The sequence below is a fragment of the Borostomias antarcticus genome, assembly GCF_949987555.1.
Source record: "Borostomias antarcticus genome assembly, chromosome: 18".
Taxonomy (NCBI): domain Eukaryota; kingdom Metazoa; phylum Chordata; class Actinopteri; order Stomiiformes; family Stomiidae; genus Borostomias; species Borostomias antarcticus.
In genome coordinates this window covers 14599952-14620919 of record NC_140251.1, presented here as the reverse complement: position 1 = coordinate 14620919, position 20968 = coordinate 14599952, and the positions used below count along the sequence as shown (strand labels likewise).

At 46.6% G+C, this 20968-nt stretch overlaps 2 protein-coding genes across 2 annotated transcripts; one reads left to right on the top strand and one right to left on the bottom strand.

Moving 5' to 3' along the window:
• The first annotated feature begins 1636 nt into the window (after positions 1 to 1636).
• dnm1l (dynamin 1-like) lies at positions 1637 to 14757 on the top strand. Its single transcript, XM_084452934.1, has 18 exons — positions 1637 to 1817; positions 3306 to 3450; positions 5240 to 5286; positions 6030 to 6101; positions 6278 to 6364; positions 7044 to 7206; positions 7630 to 7750; positions 8269 to 8400; positions 9413 to 9619; positions 9818 to 9938; positions 10269 to 10424; positions 10672 to 10761; positions 11298 to 11390; positions 11911 to 11973; positions 12842 to 12997; positions 13107 to 13216; positions 13616 to 13775; positions 14290 to 14757. The coding sequence occupies exons 1-18, from the start codon at positions 1716 to 1718 to the stop codon at positions 14344 to 14346; spliced, it is 2082 nt and encodes a 693-aa protein (XP_084309060.1). The 5' UTR covers positions 1637 to 1715; the 3' UTR covers positions 14347 to 14757.
• Positions 14758 to 15447: 690 nt separating this feature from the next.
• Positions 15448 to 20250, bottom strand: tnnt2d (troponin T2d, cardiac; the record flags this gene model as incomplete). Its single annotated transcript, XM_084452801.1, has 9 exons — positions 15448 to 15493; positions 16888 to 16925; positions 17488 to 17578; positions 17669 to 17781; positions 17915 to 18028; positions 18485 to 18562; positions 18900 to 19016; positions 19423 to 19480; positions 20174 to 20250. The coding sequence occupies 9 exons, from the start codon at positions 20248 to 20250 to the stop codon at positions 15448 to 15450; spliced, it is 732 nt and encodes a 243-aa protein (XP_084308927.1).
• Between the last annotated feature and the right edge of the window lie 718 nt (positions 20251 to 20968).

Below are 20968 nucleotides of genomic sequence, written 5' to 3'. Positions count from 1 at the left end.
AGGCCTGAACAGGAAATGAGCTCTCTAGCGCCCCCATTCAGTTTAATCTGGCCAGTAATGTTGGCTTTGCCTCGGGCTGACATTGTTGATATGACCACAAGGTTTTGTGGTGTTCCATGCATTCCTTCAGAAGTTATATGCCTTTTTGTGAAAAGCCACACCCTCTGCAATATTCAATTGCTCACAGTGGCTATTTTCATTATGTTTTCTAAATTATGCCGAGATGGAACTTTAGATATTCATTGCTAGATTCTATATACTGTGCTTCATGTAGATTAACAAAACTTCCTAGGAGGAGATAGATTTCAAGTGTTTTTCAAAAAATGCAAAATTGTTGCAAATTAACAATCTGAAGTTATGGCTCCTTGAGGCAAATTTGTTTACCCTGATGAGACATATATGCCTCCAAAGCGTCCTGACTCTAGCTCCAACGGGGCATGACATATGACCATTCAAAGTTTGCATTTTATCCCCTTTTATGTATTTTGGCTTGTAATAGCGCCACCCTGTGGCCAATCAGGCTCTTCTTTCTCCAGTGACCATTAGACATACCCTGGTACCACTGTACCATGGTTCGGAAAGCTCTGCATGGCGGTTAGGCCTAAACTGAAAATGAGCTCTCTAGCGCCCCCATTTGGTTTGATTGGGCCAATAATGCAGTGGCCGCCTCAGGTTATGTCTGCACAGATGTCTTATAAGTGGCGTGGTGTTCTGCACAACCCTTAAGAAAGTATACCACTTTATGTGAAAAGCCACGCCCTATGCCATTTTCATTGTCTCATAGTTGCTGTTAAATTTAACTTTTTAAACTTTTGCTGAGATGGAATTTTAGATAATGGTCCCTAGATTGTGTGTATCAGGTATCATGCAGATTGGTCAAAGTCTCTAGGAGGAGATAGATTTTTAGCTTTTTTCAAAAAATTCAAAATGGCGGAAAATCTATATAACCGGAAGTTATGGGTCCTTGAGGCAAATTTGTTCATCATGAGGAGAGACATATGTGTGTTAAGTGTCATGTCTGTAGGTCAAACGGGGCCTGAGATATGCCTGTTCAAAGTTCGCAACTTCAGTCGGCTGCTATAGCGCCCCCTTTTGGCCGATCAATGTGAGACTTGCTGGACGGCTTCGGGCCAGAAGCCTCTACCATCTTGCAAATTTTCGTAAAAAGTTACCAATCGGCTATAGGGCCTGCCATAGTCTCCCATGGCGGAAAAAGAATAATAATAACACTACCAATAACAATAGGGTCTTCGCCCCTTCGGGGCTTGGCCCCTAATTAAGATTAAGATTCTCATGTTGAGAAGCTGTTTCCCTTCTCATCTTTTATAGGGGCATTCTACATTGGAGCTCCACTAATTTGGACTCAGTTTGAGTTTCGGTAACATGATTTTCTTCTCATCCATATGCCAAATATCAACCTATTCACACCCTTAGTTACTGTTGTCTTTGAAAACAGTGATTGTATACATTGATGCAGCATGGATCATAGTAAAAGCTTGTAGTTGGATTTCTGGAGCACACCCATAGTAGCGCGAAAGGGGTTAGCCTAGTAGAACTCAAAGTCCCATGGTGCAACGCGAATTACATTGTGCGCAGTTGTTTCTTGGTTGGTTTGAGCGAGGGACATTGGATGACTTTGTGCTTGGGTTCAGTTGGGTTAGGGTTAGTGAGCTATCCCATTCATTTAGACAGGTAGCGACCCATCTTCTAGAGCAATGGAGGCCCTCATACCTGTCATAAACAAATTGCAAGATGTGTTTAATACAGTTGGTGCGGATATTATCCAGTTGCCGCAAATTGCTGTTGTTGGAACGCAGGTAAGAACCGCTAGCATAGCTTGGTTGCTATTAGCTACTCCCGTTATGCTGCTACCCCGTGGTTTGAACCAGCACCGCGTCGCTTTGCGCAACTAATATCGTTCATCTACCAGACTAATACTAGCTAGCGAGCTGACGTTGGCTAGTGCCATCCTGAAAATAGAGATCTAGCTAAGGTTAGCTGGCAGCTAGCTACTTGCTAGGGGGAAGTGTTCTTTCTGTGCTAGCATACCAGGCTAACATGCTCTGACACTGACAGCTCACCAGCCAGCTAGGCTGCAGACTTGTGCCAATCGTACTACAACAATCCTCCCACCTAAGCACTTATTATATTATATTGCACTGTACTTTAGATTGTGATTCTTGCACTTTGCCTTCAGCACTAGGTTATGCTCTTAGTCACTTGTTTTAGAGAGAAGATGCACTTGTGAGTTCTGGCAAGTAGTACTACATTGGCTTTTCCTACGTTAAATGCAATTATTGTTAGTCGCTTTGGATAAAAGCGTCTGCTAAATGACTGTAATGTAATGTAATCATGATCAGAGAGCCATGTGGCTATAGCTAACAGAAGTCACCAATGTGACTGAACTATGCTAGCTAAGATTATCATTGAGTTAGCTAAGGTTAGTTATTTTCATTGGGCTCAACCCTGTTTTGTTGTTGCATCCCCTTTCACGTGCCTATTAAATACACCAGGGACAACAGATGTAAACAAACTAGCCTTTAGACTGACTGACGGCCTCATATGCAACTTCACTGTTATGTGTGCTTTGTCCCCGATAAATAAACTAATAAATGAAATTAAAAGTACATTGAATAGCTACATACCTCTTGTGGAGTTGACTATAACAGCTAGATGTCAGGCTTTCCAAACCAGGAACCTCCCTTCCCATTGTCACTGGTGTATTGCTTGCAACACATTACGTAGATAGTCAATAACTTGACAAACGTTGAGTGAGAACTGACATCAAGCAGCTCAGACTAACTGACCTTTCCTACTTCACTCAACCTATGTGTAGTCAATTGGTTTATACATTGGCATTATTCCCCAGGCAGGGTCTGGCTCAGTCCCTTGGCTACCACCTGAAGTGATAGAAGCCCCTGGATGTTTCCATTGATAGTCTAGTCTAGTGTGTGTGTGTGTGTGTGTGTGTCCTTGTCAGCACTCTTTCAAAGGACAATCACACACCACACAGATGGGCACATTTTAAACCACTGCCACTAGATGTGGGGGTCTTATTAGGTAATTGCATAGCCTTGTCAGATCTAAATTTATCTCACTGGCATCCGGTCAAACTAAATGAAGCCTTATCTTTGTGATGCCCGGCAGGCCTCTTGCTCTTTTAGGCCCAGCTTTGAAATTTGACACAAGTACAGACCATACCGTGGAAGACTTTGATTTCAGTAGTCGATGAGTTATTTAGGTCCACTGTTTAAAGGGATGATACTGTGTGCACTGTTTAAAGGGATGCTACTGTGTGCTCACAGAGCAGTGGGAAGAGTTCGGTGTTGGAGAGCCTGGTTGGCAGAGACCTCCTGCCCCGGGGCACCGGCGTCGTGACACGCCGGCCCCTCATCCTCCAGCTGGTCCACATCGACCCAGAGGACCGCCGGAAGATCAGTGAGGAGAACGGTACTGTTAAAATGCCACTGCTGCGAAAGTCACTCTTAGGGAAAGTCACTCTTAGGGATGAGACGGTATGGATTTTTGCAGTACGGTGTCTAGTTACACGGTACGGTTTACGGTATTTCACGGTATACGGCATTTCACCTCCCCAACACACATAAAAAAACAAGTATTTACTATATATTATATATTAATTAGCAAGCTTATATTAAATGACAAAATTAACTGTTGCAAGCAACTTGAAATGTGAAGTTTCAGCAGCGCATTATTGTGTAATACCGTAAACGTAATACCGTAAACACAGGGAATGTCACGGTTCTAATACCGTGGACATTTTATACCGCGGTTCACGCTTTTACGGTATACCGTCTCATCCCTAGTCACTCTGTCACTACTCTTGGTGTGTGAGGTGTGTTTGTAGTCGGGCTAATCCTCTCTCTGTCCTGTCTGTCTGTGAACCTCAACTTTGGGGGACTCTTCAAAGCTCTAGTGGACAGTGTTTGTGTGTGTGCTGTGACGTTCTCTGTTTTGTTGTTGTTGTTGTTAGGGTTAGGGTTAATACTCTGGATGTACAGATGTGTGACGTGACCAAAGTTTTGTTTTAGAACAGTTGAGCCAGGTCAGGACATGATGAGTATAGTGAATGCACAGTGATGGACTCACACGGTCCATGATTCAGGAAGGTAGTTGAGAGGTATCACGCTAGCTCAGCAGACACTGCTTTCTCCAGCACCCTGTGGTGGTCATGCAGCCAACAGCGAACTGTACACAAGTCTAAGGAAACCTGAAATGTGCCTTCCTTAGATTGTATGCAGCCTAAGAGATATTGCCTAACTTGTGTCCCCAAATCCAAAGTGAACTAAACCCTGCCAGGTCGCTGTGAGAGCGACGCTGCTCTCTCCAGCCTTTACCCCGGGGGTAGTCAGAGGGTGACGGAGGACTGTAAGGCCCCAGATGGCCCTGCGGCCGCTGCTGCCAGGCTAACCCCCATTCTCCTGTCATCTCTCCCTAACCGCAGACTCCAATACCTGGAAAAATGGCCGCCTTAATAAAGGTCTCCTTTTCCTTGTTTCTTGCCCTTTTTTCTGTGTTTTTAGCGCCTTCTCCTCTCCCCTTTTATGTTGCTCATTCCACCTCCCTGTCCTGGCTTTACTGTTCCCCTAGCCCCAATTAAGCTGCCAAACCCTGGGGCTTAATTCAGATCACGCCACCCCAAAGTCAGTCCCTGCTTCAGTTGAATGCGACAAAATACTTTCCGTTGAATGAGACAAAAAGCTTAGCTGTGTGTATGAGGAAGTCTGTAAAAGAGTCTGCTGTTTAGTTATAATCACAGTGAAGTGTCACGGTCAGGTGATGGTACGTACGGCCCTAAAGGGTAAGAAGACACAGCTCCAATCCACTCTGATCCAGACCTACTCAAACGAACAGCTACTAAAATGTCCTACGTACAGTAGCTGCTTTTAGCTAACCAACAGCCCCCAACTCTGTATATTCCCAAGGGCTCTGCTCTCCATAACACACCGCCATGCTTCTCTGGCTTGTTTCAAGCTGCTGTTGCCAAAAAACTAAAGTTTATCCCTGTATTGCTTGCTTGTTCAGATCTCTGGCATTGTGCCGTGGGATACTGGCCTTTAGAGCATATTCCCCTCCCAGCTGAACAAACGGGCAGATCCTCTCCTGAGACACTCAACACCATGATAATATAAACATTGACCTCAAGAACACTGCCCCAAATGACATCTGTCTGACAGGCAGGGACTGACTCTAGCTGTCTTCTGGTTTATGCTCCCAACAGGCATTGATGGAGAGGAATGGGGCAAGTTTCTTCACACCAAAAACAAGGTAGGATGCTAGTAGCATCATGCTACTGTCAGCCCCTGTGTTGCTGTTCTCATGGATATTCACCTCAGCGGACTTCCCTTTCACTGCAGGAAATAAACACACCCGAATATTGTGTAAGCCTGCTCAGATATAGCCCTAAGCAAGCAAGATATTGTTTCGATTATCTATGATCAATAGGAATGGCTACTGTGGATGAGAGCTTTGTGTGGAGGTTGCTGAGCAGGAAGTCCTGTATCTGGTCAGCTCAGACGCGCACGTCACAAGCTAGAAACACCCGGTAGGATCAAGATGTAGAGCTGATGTCATCTGGAGGGAATGAGGCAGAATGTGCAGTACAGATGGGGGCAACTGCTCACATGCTCTAGATGCGTAGCTCCTAAACTTTGAACACACAGGTCTTTGTAATGAAGGTACTGTGAACAGAGTTGATGCTAACTCGTGATAGAGGGTGTTTCTTTGGATAAGAGCTCAGAAAACATGCATTCCCCAACCCATACATATCATATTAATATGATATCATTGCTCCCTCAAGAAGCTTGTGCTTTTTGCCAGGCCATCACTGTAAATAAGAATTTGTTCTTAATGATTTGCCTGGTTAAATAAAGGTTAAATAAAAAATAAATAAATAAAAATCATATTAATCATTACATTTATAATTTACAGATGGGATAATGTTTCGAGAATGTTAGCTGATGTGGACAATGCCTCATGAAATGATTCTTTATATCCTGCTGTTCCCACAGATCTACACAGACTTTGATGAGATCAGGCTTGAGATTGAGGCGGAAACTGAAAGAGTATCTGGCAATAACAAGGTATGTCAATGTTTTATTGTCTCAGTGCCAAAGCAAGTACAAGTTAATGTCAGACTAAAATTCTTACCATCTGCTCAAAATCACCCTATACAGTCCATTGGCATCTATGTATTATTGAATTAAACGGTACGCACCTCTGAGAAGAGAGCAGACAACTTATCTGGTATTTCCTACAGGGTATCAGCGAAGAACCCATTCACCTAAAGATCTTCTCACCCCACGTAGTCAATCTCACACTGGTGGATCTGCCAGGCATCACAAAGGTACTGAAAAATCAACATAATATTGACTGGATGCCCAAATTTGCTTGGGCAAAATTAGAGGGCAAAGCAGTATTTCCCCTACAATTGCCTTGGAGGGGCGGGTCACCCCCCAAACGGGACCTCCTGCTTCTCCTGAAAGGAGTTTGGAGTTTAAATTAGCAAAAATTAGCATTGCGGCTAGTGGATTTTCTGACTGGGAGTGAGAGATGATGAAATTAAAATATTTTTGTTTGCTGCAGCTATAGCAAACATTACTGTGGTAATGTAACCACAGTTTAGTCTGTCTTCTGATGTTATTAGGCTAACATTAGCTAGGCTACGTGTTGTGGACTATATGTGAACGTACTAGTACCGTAATGTTTTCATAAATATTGTTTATATTTATTAACCCAAGTTATGTGCATTATGTGCATGTTTCATTTCAACTCGGTGAAGAGAAATGTGTTGTCATTACTTCAATGCTTAGCACCTTTTCAGGGAAATCATGAATCATGTTCCATAATATTATTCTTCCAAAACACAGTATTTGAGTATCACTGTGAACTTTCTTAGATTTGACCAATTTTGCACCAGCATTTTCCCATCCCTTATTCTCTAACGCTGGAAACGGACAACAGAACCAATGCCTTAAAATTATAGGGGAAAGAGACTTCATTCATTTCCATGTGTGCTAACCTAGGTCCCGGTAGGAGACCAGCCCAAAGATATAGAGATCCAGATCCGAGATCTGATCCTGAAGCACATCTCCAACCCCAACTCCATCATCCTGGCTGTGACCGCAGCCAACACAGACATGGCCACCTCCGAGGCCCTCAAAGTGGCCCGGGAAGTAGACCCAGACGGTAGGCTCAATCACTCTGGTCTCTGTTCCTCTGTATCTTTCTCTTTTTGTGCAGGGCTGTAAGCCAGCACCTAGGATAACGTTTGACGGGTTGTCACTCCCTCCCTCCCTCCCTCCCTCCCTCCCTCCCTCCGTCCTTCCCTCCCTCCCTCCCTCCCTCCCTCCCTCCCTCCCTCCCTCCCTCCCTCCGTCCTTCCCTCCCTCCCTCCCTCCCTCCCTACCTACCTCCCTCACTCCGGTCAATGCTGACCTGCATTTCTCTGTTGGCATCACAAGAGGCAGATATCCTTTAACTCATGCTCCAGAAACACCACTGTGCAAGCCTGCAAAAGCACTTTGTTACTTGGTAGCATTTTGTGTCATTCTCATGGCTGTGCGTGTGTGTGCGTGCGTGTATGGCGTGCGTGTGTGTGTGTGCGTGTAGGCAGGAGGACGTTGGCTGTGGTGACCAAGCTGGACCTGATGGACGCTGGCACCGATGCCATGGACGTGCTGATGGGAAGGGTCATTCCTGTCAAGCTGGGCCTTATTGGAGTAGTGAATAGGTTTGCAATCATGATACACCTGTCTATGACACCTTAACACACAGCTGGGATGAAACTACCGAGCCCTAAATAGTAGGGCTAGGTAAAAAAAAAAAATTTGATTAATCGATTCATGAATCCCAAAATCGATCTTTTATTTAATAAATGAATGAATAAATGAAGGAATGAATAGTTCATTAATTCATTCAATGATTCATTCATTCATTTTTGGAAATCAGTATCGATACCCAGCCCTAGTATTGATGTGTTGCATAACTTGGCAGTCATGTAATTCAGGTTACAGCTAAAAAAAACTGGTTTTAGTAACACTAACCGAATCGACATTGAATCGAATCGAATTGAATCGTGGTAATCGATTCTGAACCTTGTGAATCGAAATCTAATCAATTCTTGAAATTCGAATCGATACCCTGCCCTACTAAATAGGCCTGGAAAACAAACACGTACTGTACATCCAGTACAGTACAACAAGACCTATTGTACCTTCTTTGTTTTTTTTATTCCATACCACCTTTCAGGAGCCAGCTAGACATCAACAATAAGAAAGCGGTATCTGATGCCATACGGGACGAACACGCCTTCCTACAGAAGAGGTACCCCTCCCTCGCCAACAGAAACGGGACCAAGTACCTGGCCAGGACGTTGAACAGGTATGGGGATAGTTTGATCTCAGACTATTTGAATAAAATGTCATTTATCACAGTGTGAACGGCTAATCGACAAAGACGTCTTAAGACGACGACACGCCTTATTCTTCAGCAACTCAACCGGTTGCGACTTTTCTCAATCAAGAAAGCGCTTTTGAATTTCACTTGTCCCTTTTGCTTCTCCCCATGGATGCATTAATAGAACTGGATGCTGTGACTACGTTGACGCCTCGTTCTTGAGAGGGAAACATTTTGAACAGGGCCACCGACCCCTTTTCACATGCGCAGTTGGGTTTTTCACAGCCATGCGCAGTTGTGCTTTTTAGGGATGCACCGATTGCAAAATTCTGCGCCGATGCCAATGTTTAGAATAACAATCCAGCTGATGGCCGATGTTTATTTTATTTTTATTTTATTCCCCCTTTTGTGCCAGGGAAACAAAGAAATGAAGTGTTTGGTTCCAAAACGCCGATTTTTATTTCACTTTAATTTGAAAGCAAACTGCACGTGCGTTTGCGGCGTTACGTCATGGATCTTCTCCGTATCTGCAGCTGGGTAGGCTACGTTTTGCAACCAAAAAAGCCGTAATTGTTGCGACATAACATACTACCATCGGTGAATATCATTTTATTTGCCGATGGGCCGATGGCAGTCAACAAGGCCAACATGGGCCGATGCCGATGTGTGTCCGATGCATCGGTGCTTCACTAGTGCTTCTCTCATGTTTTCTCATGGAGCTCTGTAGCCTGGCTGTACGATCGCCAAGTTGTGAGCAGAATAAATACCACATACGAGCAAATATAACCTGCTCCGCTATAATGAAACTGTTCAAACTAAGATGCCTGGATGAAGAAATAATTTGTCGAACCGATGCAAACTGTTCGTGAACGCGGCGGCGTCTGAGGAAAGCACAACCGCGCATGTCAAAAGGGGTCGATTCGGCAAGATGGCGCCGGTCAAAATGTTTCAGGAAGTAAATGTCAGCCTGGCCCCCTTGCTTCTCCCTCTCTGCCAGACTGCTAATGCACCACATCAGAGACTGCCTCCCCGAGCTGAAGACCCGGATCAACGTGCTGGCGGCCCAGTACCAGTCCCTGCTCAGCAGCTACGGAGAACCCGTAGAGGACAAGAGCTCCACCCTCCTGCAGCTCATCACCAAGTTCGCTGCAGAGTACTGCCATACCATAGAGGGCACGGCCAAGTACATCGAGACGGCTGAGCTGTGAGTAACACACCCGCCTGCACCCCTGCCTCTCACCACTAGAGGGCTCTTCAACTAGTTTGTCCTCAGAAGGTCCCAGAACAAACTGGCAGCTTTTTTTTTTTTTTTTTACTGTATATCAGACTTGTCGGTAGATAACTGATTTTTATACATGTTGTATTGTTGCCTTTACTAAATAACGGTGAGTTTGCGTTTCAGGTGTGGTGGAGCGAGGATCTGTTATATATTCCACGAGACGTTCGGTCGCACGCTGGAGTCCGTGGACCCCCTGGGGGGGCTGACCACCATAGACGTGCTCACGGCCATCAGGAACGCTACGGTGGGTCATGTGACTGGGTCATGTGACTGTGGGTCACACTTCCCAGGGCTCATTTTTGCATGGGAATATTTGTGTGATCTGTGACGCAACTCTATGGTTGTTTAAGAACCAGAGGTTGTTGAGTAACGTAGTTCCTGTGTGTGCGTGTGTGTGTGTGTGTGTCTGCGCACGTATGTGTACGTGTGTGTGGGTATGCGTGTGTGTTTTTGTGTGTGTGTGTGTGTGTCTGCGCACGTATGTGTACGTGTGTGTGGGTATGCGTGTGTGTGTGCGTGCGCGTGTTCGTGTGCGTGTGTGCGTGTGTGTGTGTGCGTGTGTGTGCGTGCTCAGGGCCCCAGGCCGGCGCTGTTTGTGCCGGAGGTGTCGTTCGAGCTGCTGGTGAAGCGTCAGGTGAAGCGCCTGGAGGAGCCCAGCCTGCGCTGCGTAGAGCTCGTCCACGAGGAGATGCAGAGAATCATCCAGCACTGCTCCAACTACAGCACACAGGTACACACACACACACACACACACACACACACACACACAGGTAGGCTGCTCACATGTTCACACACACAGTACACACACACACAAACAGGTAGGCTGCTCGTACATGTTCACACAAACAGTACATACACACACACACAGATAGGCTGATCATTCATGTTTACACACACACACACACACACACACCCAGGCTTGTGTGAAAGCAGGGTCCGTCCCAGTAATGGTACCGATGGCCTGTGTGTCCGTCCAGGAGCTGCTGAGGTTTCCAAAGCTCCATGATGCCATCGTAGAAGTGGTCACCTCCCTCCTGAGGAAAAGACTACCGGTCACCAATGAGATGGTCAGTCCCCATTCACTGGCCACGCCTCCTCTCCTACACGTTCCCCATTCACTGGCCACGCCCCCTCTCCTACACGTTCCCCATTCACTGGCCACGCCCCCTCTCCTACACGTTCCCCATTCACTGGCCACGCCCCCTCTCCTACACGTTCCCCATTCACTGGCCACGCCTCCTCTCCTACACGTTCCCCATTCACTGGCCACGCCTCCTCTCCTACACGTTCCCCATTCACTGGCCACGCCCCCTCTCCTACACGTTCCCCATTCACTGGCCACGCCTTCTCTCCTACACGTTCCCCATTCACTGGCCACGCCTCCTCTCCTACACGTTCCCCATTCACTGGCCACGCCTTCTCTCCTACATGTTCCCCATTCACTGGCCACGCCTTCTCTCCTACACGTTCCCCATTCACTGGCCACGCCTTCTCTCCTACACGTTCCCCATTCACTGGCCACGCCTCCTCTCCTACACGCCCACCAGGATCCAGGACTGAAACTGTTTTCTGCTCTGCTTCCTTTCTCAATCTGCTTTTCTAGGTCCACAATCTAGTTGCCATTGAATTGGCTTATATCAACACCAAGCACCCTGACTTTGCTGATGCCTGTGGCCTGATGAACAACAACATTGAGGTGAGGAAGCAGCACTCAATAAAGAGTCACTGGGATAGAAAGGAGTTAGAAGTAATAGTCTTTCCTGGATTGTCTGACAAGTAGAGAACTGTTTGGTTCCTTTGCGGCCAGGACATGGGCCGTATCTCTTTTTCCCATTAATTCTCTGCCCCTACTCTCTCCGTCTTTTACTCTCTCTCTCTCTCTCCCCCCCCCTCTCTCTCTCACTCTCTCTCTCTCTCTCTCTCTCTCTCCCCCCCCCTCTCTCTCTCTCTCTCTCTCTCTCTCTCTCTCTCTCTCTCCCCCCCCCCCTCTCTCTCTCTCTCTCTCTCTCTCTCTCTCTCTCCCCCCCCCCCTCTCTCTCTCTCTCTCTCTCTCTATCTCTCTCCCCCCCCCTCTCTCTCTCTCTCTCTCTCTCTCTCTCTCTCTCTCTCTCTCTCTCTCTCCCCCCCCCTCTCTCTCTCTCTCTCTCCCCCCCCCCTCTCTCTCTCTCTCTCTCTCTCTCTCTTAGTAATGTTATGAATGAACTACTGTGTTTCAGGAGCAGAGACGTAACAGGATGAGAGAGCTTCCCTCAGCGGTGCCCAGAGACAAGGTAAAGCAGGTCTGACCTCCGACCTCTCAGCCCGACCTCTCTTACACACGCACACTTTATTTACTCACCGCCAGCGTGTCGCTGGTACCGCTCACTTGTTCGCTGCACTATTTCAAACCTATATATAGCATGGTATTTTTTCCCCCCACAGATTTCAGATTTATTTGCTCTACTCAAACCTGCTGCTTTTAGCTTCCTGTTAGTCTTCTATCCTCCCTTTCTCTCTCTCTCTTTCTCTCTCCCTCCCTCCCTCCCTCCCTCCCTCCCTCTCCAGTCCCTTAAGGGCCCGGGCGGGCACTCTCTCTCCCCCACTGAGCTTGCAGCCCTGGAGGGCGAGGGACCCAAGGTGTGTGTGCCACCCAGTCACTGCCTGCCCGCTGACCTGATGGCATGACCCCACCCACCCAACATCCAGCCCCACCCTTATCCACCCAGCAGACCCATACAAGCCCCTCCCCCCCCCCCCGGCGCACCCCTCTCCTCTTCAGTGTTTTTAAACAGACCAACCTCTCCAGAGCCCCATGTAACTCTACACCCTGACTGAGGATGACCTCTGACCCTTTGTCATTGCATCTTTTTGACCCCATAACCCCGTCCTCTGCACGAGTGTTACCCTGTTTGAGGAGAGAACAGCCGCCACTGTCAGAATGCACTGATGTGCCCCCCCGATACTGTCCTAGATGATGTCACCCTCTCTCTCTCCTCACTGCCTGAGCGTCTATGACTGAGCAGCATTGAGATGAGCATCTGTGACTCTCGACGTGTGTGTGTTTGCGTGTGTGTGTGCGTGTGCGTGTGTGTGCGCGTGTGCGTGTGTGTGTGTGCGTGTGTGTGCGTGTGTGTGTGTGTGTGTGCGTGTGTGTGTGTCCCTCCCCAGACTGCAGCGGGGGGTGTCCAGGGGGAGGGGGGGACAGGCACCTGGAGAGGCATGCTGAAGAAGGGGGAGGACGGCATGCCTGCAGACAGAAGCCACGCCCAGTCCTCCCTCCCCGCCAGCCCCCACAGGGGCTACGCCGTCAACCTGCTGGACGTGGTGCGTACAGACTACACTACCCACAATACCACACTGCTCATGGCCTCGGAGCTGTGGGGAGTTATTGTGGGTGATTTGATTTGTGTGGTTTTTTTTGGGGGGGGTGCAGCCTGTCCCAGTGACCAGGAAGCTGTCAGATCGGGAGCAAAGGGACTGTGAGGTCATCGAGAGGCTCATCAAGTCCTACTTCCTCATCGTACGGAAGAACATCCAGGACAGGTAGAGAACTGTTTGGTTTTATAAATGGAGAGATAGATACCTGTTTGGTTTTATATATGGAGAGAGATACCTGTTTGGTTTTATATATGGAGAGAGAGATACATGTTTGGTTTTATATATGGAGAGAGAGATACCTGTTTGGTTTTATATATGGAGAGAGAGATGCATGTTTGGTTTTATATATGGAGAGAGAGATGCATGTTTGGTTTTATATGAGGCTCCTTTGCAGTCAGGACATTGACCATTTATCCTTTTTTCTCTAATTCTCTGCCCCTACTCTCTCTCTTTCACTATCTCTCTCTCCCTCTCTCTCTCTCTCCCTCTCTCTCTCACCCTCTCTCTCACACCCTCTCTCTCCCTCTCTCACACCCTCTCTCACCCTCACCCTCCTCTCCACAGTGTCCCCAAGGCGGTGATGCACTTCCTGGTGAACCATGTGAAGGACAGCCTGCAGAGTGAGCTGGTGGGTCAGCTGTACAAGGCGGGTCTGCTGGACGACCTGCTCACGGAGTCTGAGGACATGGCCCAGAGGCGCAGCGAGGCCGCAGACATGCTCAAGGTACCGTGCGCTCTACACACCCGCTGTCGCTATAAGCAAGGCAAGGCGGGTTTATTTGGATAGCACATTTCAGCAACAAGCAACATGAGACATTAAAAGCATCAAGACAAAGTGCAACACATAAAAGGTCATATAAAACGAAATGCCAAAAAACGACACACTTTTCTTTATCACATACTGAAACCTTCTCTCTCTCCACTCACTTGCGTACAGTGTGTCAAAGGGTCAGTACTGTAGGTATATCTAGGACTGTGTTGAAGTCAGCAGGCCCACTAGAATAGGGTGAGAGAGGGTGGATCTGTTATTGCTGCTGTGTTCCCTCTAAGGTTTGTGTACACTGACTGAAATGCACGGAATGAGGGCGTTCCACCGCCTACAGTACTGGGTGGGATTACACGCGCTTTTGTGCGTCTGTCAACGCTTAGGCGTGCATCTGTACAGTAGGTGTGTGTGTGTTTGTACGTGAGTGCACACCATAGACTCGTTCTCTCTCTCTCTCTCCTTACCTCCCCAGGCCTTGCAGAGAGCCAGTCAGGTGATTGCTGAGATCAGAGAAACACACCTGTGGTGAGGGGGGTCTCTCTACCTCCACCCCCCCCCCCCCCCCCCCCCTCCCACAGGGTCCTGCCCCCCCCCTCCCCGTCCCCAAGCACTTCAGCCCTGTTTTGTCTCAGACACAGTGGACTGCAGAGACAGCCAACTTCAAATGCACTTGTGTCAATTTGTGTGTTATTGAATATAGTTTTATGTGCTGTACAGACTTGACCTACATGGAAGGGCAGTACATATCAGTCTACGCCTGCACACATACTTACACACACACACAGTCACAAGCTCCTGTCCCAGATGCTCAATCTTTCATAATGTATACAGTAAATCAATGACCATGTACGGCTCAGCCCCACGGTGTGTGTGGGGAGCTTACCGAGGAATGTTTGTCCCTAAATGTAGATTTAAATTAAAGGTAGAAATGGCAAACCTACCGGACCTGTTCCCTCTGGCTTTAGACGCTACCACCTACTGTCTTTATTATGGTCATGTAACTCTATTGTATGTTTCATCATTACAGGCTAGCAAAGCATTTGTGTTAATATTTTCAAAGACGGCAAAATCTTGCCGTCTTTACATTTGTTTTTGTGTTGACTGGTGTGAGGTGAACACGCCTTTAAAATAGTCACCTGTGGTAGCTTATTCTTCGTGTTCTCAAGTTCTGAATTCCTAGATCTCGGTGCATCAAACATTCAAATGTATTTCACACATTCTGTAGCGACATCAATCCCATTTGTGTTCATTTCTTTTCTCCACCGTGTTTTTGTCACTAAATATGCTGAAACACTTTCCTGAGATTGAATTGTTTTACTAGCCAGCCCATGGAGATCTGGTTTTACTTATAAACAGCCAACAATATCTGCAGAGAAACTACATTTATCTAGTCACATTTGGGGTCAACTACTGGGACTAACGTGGGAACGACCCATGACAGGTGAGGGGTTTAGGTGCAGTCAATTAAAATGGCATAAGGGTAAATGTAGTGACTCATTTATTGATACTTCAGTATATTGGATACAAAGATGTCTGACACTCAGCCGAACAGAACAGAAAAGATGGACACATACACAGAGACACTCCAGCCAATCCCTGGAGTCCCCGTTTGGCCCCGCCTCCAGCTGCTTTACCTCAGCCGCCCGCTCATCTTGCCCTTGCCGCGACCTTTGGCGCTGAAAGAGGGTCAGGAGAGGGTTAATACTGCAACAGCCTGCAGCCAGGTAGTGTGTCAGCCTGGCCAGTAGGGGTCGCTCAATTGCAGGTTTCTGTCTGGTGTAGATGTGTGTGGTCCCAGAACGGGGTAAATGTGTCTACTGGTGTCAGATCTGTCCATTTCGCCTACTAGTGCAATCAGTTGGAAGTACTGGTTTTTATTTAGGCTTAATAAAACCTTTTCCCAGTGGCCATTTTGTCATGTCATAGCAGGGTAAACACAGGTGTGATTGATTCAGTTAAGGTATTTTGTATGTCACAGCCAGCATGCACAATACCAGGGCCCTGGCCCACCTAAATCCTAAATGGAACAGGCGGAGTCATAATTAATGTTATTAATTATGAATTAATTACACCTGTGTTTACCCTTCAATGACGTCAAAATGGCTGCTGCGAAAAGGGTATTTTTGTGTTGATGGAGAATGTTTCCTCTGCTACAATTTCAGACCATACCACACTGGCAGTGTGTGACCACTTACGCTTCGGTCAGGATGTGTCCTCTGGAACGCATGAGAGCCACAGTAGCCATGCAGTGAGCAGGTCCAAATACAGAGCAACACACAGTCCACACACATCCGGAGCACAGGGACCGACAGAAACCAGCGGCATGGAAGCCATGGAGATGGGTGGACATGATTTGGGTCAGGGGTGATGGTCATGGTCTTTGTTGTGTTCCAAATAGGGAAATGTATACGTTTCTACTGGCATTGAGTGATGTATTATAATGTATTCAAATAAAGATTTTGTTTTAATATTAAAATAACATAAAAAGTGTCTTGACCATGACCATACCCAGCTCAGTAGTGTGGGAGTGATGGAATACAGGAGGTTTACATGGTACAGTAGAATGGGAGGACCAGGTCCAGTTAAAGATGAACACCAGAAATCGTATCACCCAGCAAGTTCTGAACTAGCTCAGCTGTAACAGAAAAAGTGCTGGATTTTGGGTTGTTGGTGCAAGTTCTGAACTAGCTCAGCTGTAACAGAAAAAGTGCTGGATTTTGGGTTGTTGGTGGCTCCTTTTTGGTTGATCGGAAAATTGACATAAATAGGGTCCTTTGGCCCAATGGGTTGTGGGTGTGTACCATGTAAAGGCTATTCCTTCCCGCGGTGGCGGGGGTTCGAATTCGGCCCACACCCGCTGCTACATGTCTTCCCCCCCCTCTCTCTCTCTCTCTCTCCCACCTTTCCTGTACTTGCACTGTACTACCCCAATAAACCAGAAATGCCCTAAAAATACTTTTAACTGGACGTGAATGTATTGAGTAGGTAGTCCAGTCATAGCTCCAGTGGAGAGCAAACCAGTGTCCAGTCTCTTTAGGACGAAGGCGGGGGAACCTCCCCAGGTACTTACCTCTGGTGATCCTGAACCCGAGCCAGAAGCTGGTTAATCTGTAAGGACACACACAAGCCTGGCTAAGCGTTTAAAGAACACCTACTGAGGAAACCTGTGGAGTCCATTACCAACGTGGAGCCCAGGAACCTGAAGACCAACTAGGTTTCTGTAGACTTTTGCTTCACCTGTTCACCTGTGACGCCTCCTCTACCCTGCTGACACGACCTTCCTGACCCTTGACCTAAGGACAAAACTGACCGAGACAAGACTACACCATAGACGAGACAAGAGGACTGGGCCTGAGACGAGGGACTGTGGAACGAGGGACACTCCCTCAAGACCACAGACTTACTGCTTCTGCTGCTGATCACTGACTCTGGTCTGGAGAATAGCAATCTGAAAGCAAGCCATAGGTTTAGACTAGCGCTGTGTTGGTCCCCCCAGGATCAGGTAGACCATAGCGGCTTCAGTCCAAGTCAATGATTTATGATTCATATTTGGTGTATCTCACATTTCCATCGCGACAAAGGAAAATCCGCCTGTCACTGGCACAGGCCGGAGAAAAATGGCTGCCTGGTGAAAAGGAATGATTCTGTTGTCCTGCGTGAGGTAACTTACATCATACTTCTGTCTCTTCAGTTTCTCAGTGAGGTCAAACTTCTCCGCCTCCAGCTCCATCATCCACTGCCACATCTCACTCGCCTTCTCCCTGAACGAAAACAACCATGGATCTTTATGAGACACACTGTAGATGCCGGCACGAGTGAACGATGAAATAAGCGAGCAAGTTCAATCCTACTTGAGTTTGTCCTCGTTGAGATGATCAACGCTGAGAGGTTTCCTGCGGTCAGCCAGGATCTTCTTCTTCTTCTCCCGCTCGGTCTGTTTCTTGGCGCCCTTCCGGTTCTCATTCTAGCGGTCAGGCACATGCAGAAACACACAAAGGGGTTTTTATTATTATTATTTATTAGATAGTATTTATTATCTCTTCTGTTGAAATAAATCGGTGGCGTGAATGTCTATGGTATGAGTTTAATAAGCGGACCTTCTGTTGGATGCCTCCGTACTGGTGAGTCATGGTGGTGAGAGCCTTCTTCTTCTTGGCGTCGTCGTCATGTTTCTTACGGTGCTCCTCCTGCTCCTTCCTCTCCTTCTCATCCTGCGCGCCACAGTGGAGGACAAAACGCTCTCCTCACAAAAACACTCTCCGTTTGGGGCTGACCATGGTGTTGATATTGTGTTGTCAGTTTGTTTATTGTTTATTTAGATGGATCCTCATTAGCTCTACCCTAAAGTAGAGCTACTTTTAGTGGGGTCCACATTTAAAACATGCCATTACAAATAACATTTAAAATATACATTACATATATCAAACATATAAAACATACATTATAAATGTCAAACTTCAAAATAGTATCATACAATTGTACATTGTCATCATAAAAACACTAATATAATATATATATAGCATAAAACAAACAATCTTCAAACCATGTAAAACTACACATTTCCATTTACAGAGCGCCATCTAGTGTCTCAAGTATGCAGTACCCATGTGTTTCCTTATTTGTTTTCTGAACCTATATGTACTGTATGGGTGAGAGTGGGAGCTTACTGCCAGTCTGGCCTGTCTCTCCTTCTCCCTCTCTGTCCGCCCCCTCTGCTGTTCAGCTCTCTCTGTGCGACGTTTATCCTGCTCACACACGCAAATCAAATCAAACATTATTTGTGGAGCGCATTTCAAACACAGAGGCAACACAATGCGCTTTACAGAGAGAGAAAGGGGGGGACGAACATTATCCTACCCCTACATTTTCCAGAGGGAAGAAAAAGACCAGTTCACCCGGGGGCCGAACAAAAACACGCGCGCACACACACGCACACACACACATGCACACACACACGCACGTACACACACGCACACACACACACACACACACACAATAATGTTGACTCTTGCATCATGTTCACTTCAGTACTTTTTGGTCCATCACAAATATAATTGCTAGTTGTCTGTCATGCTCACTCACAATCCTGTTGACCAGGGCGATTAGCTCCTCCTCCTCCTTCTTCCTCTGGATGAAGTGGGCCTCGATCAGAGACTGCAGCTCAGCAAAGTCCTTCTCCTGGCGCTTCCTGTGGATGTCCTGCCATGACCCCCCCCCCCCAAGGAGAGATCAAATCATTAATGTGTGTGTGTGTGTGTGTGTATGTGTGTGTGTGTGTGTGTGTGTGAGGGGGTGTGTGTGTGTGTGTGTGTGTGTGTGTATGTGTGTGTGTGTGTGTGTGTGTGTGTGTGTGTGTATGTGTGTGTGTGTGTGTGTGTGTGTGTGTGTGTATGTGTGTGTGTGTGTGTGTGTGTGTGTGTGTGTGTCTGTATGTGTGTGTGTGTGTGTGTGTATGTGTGTGTGTGTGTGTGTGTGTGTGTGTGTGTGTGTATGTGTGTGTGTGTGTGTGTGTGTGTGTATGTGTGTGTGTGTGTGTGTGTGTGTGTGTGTGTGTGTGTGTGTGTGTGTGTGCACCAGACATGGTACAGTACGTGGCCCAACTCACATCGAAGTCCACTTTATCTCCGTCTGGGATCTTTGGTGCCTGAATGTTTGGCACAAACCTGTTGAAGGAAATAATGTATTAAAATCTTTGTAATGAATTAATAAATAATGGTAAATGGACTGTACTTATGCAGAGCTTTACAATGGTCTCTCATTCACACACCAATAGCGGTAGCTGCCATGCAAGGTGCCAGCCTGCTCATTGGGAGCAATTTTGGGTTCAGTGTCTTGCCAAGGACACTTTGACATGAGGACAGGAGGAGCCGGGATTTGAACCGCTGACCCTTCGATCACTGGACCCTACGATTACTGGACGACCCACTCTACCTCCTGAGCCACTACTGCGCCTTATAATGATTTAGAAGTAAAGTATATGTGACTTACTTTGGTTTGGGTTTAGATTCATCTGTAATAAAAGACAGAGGTAACACATTGTATTATTTAAAATTAAAGACTCAGCTTCACCAAATGATTTGAATATTTTAATTGCACAGTGCATTATCTCACCTGTCACTTCCTCCTGTGCTGTTGGTGTGTTCATAGATTACATAACACATTAATTATCGTTGAATTAAAGAGAGAAAAATCTTAGTAAAAATCTCTATTCATTCGGATAGATAAAAGTATCTTACCTTCTTCCTCTCTGCATCATGAAAAGAAAACATCATTATCGTGCATTTCTTGTTGAAAATGTTTAATGTAATCAATTAAGAATAATGTAAAAACAAAAATAAACAAAGATGGTTACTCACTGAACTTCCTCCTCAATCTGCTCCTCAACTTCCTCATCCATAACTTCCTCATCCATAACTTCCTCTGTATCTGACATTGTGTACAAGTTGAACCCTGAAAAACAACCCTCACCCTTGAGTCCAGGTGGGATTAAACTGCATGATGACCAGCATTCGGCCCCGTCATCACCCCTCACTGTCTGGACGAGATAATCTCTCCCAACATCACAGTATTTGTTCTGGCTTATCCATGAAGCATAATGGCTACCGGATAAGCAGGTCACTGCGGACAGGTCACTGTGGAGACCTCTTATGAATGATTTGTATACAGTAGATTATAATTAGAGACACCCACTTTACCATATAATACTATGCTATCAGTGCAAGTGCCTGTATGAATACTATTCTGAAGATAGTTGTGTCGCAATGGTCAAACTGCATTAAAAAAACGTTGTCACTTAATTGAATTGAATTGAAACCTTTATTTCCCCAGAGGGGAATCTGTTTAGCACACATCAAGCATACTTAAGGGTGGAAGGGAGAGCTTAGTAAAAGCCCTGAAACATACAGCTGATCTCACTGAATGAGCTGTGGAGCTGAGGGCTCCGTGATGATATCTGGGACTGCCCACCTGTCCAGAACTGCATGAGTGACAGTCCGCAATGAAAGCACCATACTGTACCTGTACTGTACCTTCAGTTTAAGTAAAAAAAAAAAAATAATGATGTGAAGACATTTACTTCTAACCTAAGGACCATTCAGGAGATGTGGACATAGTTACTTCTTACCCTCATAATGAGCAGCATTCACTTGACA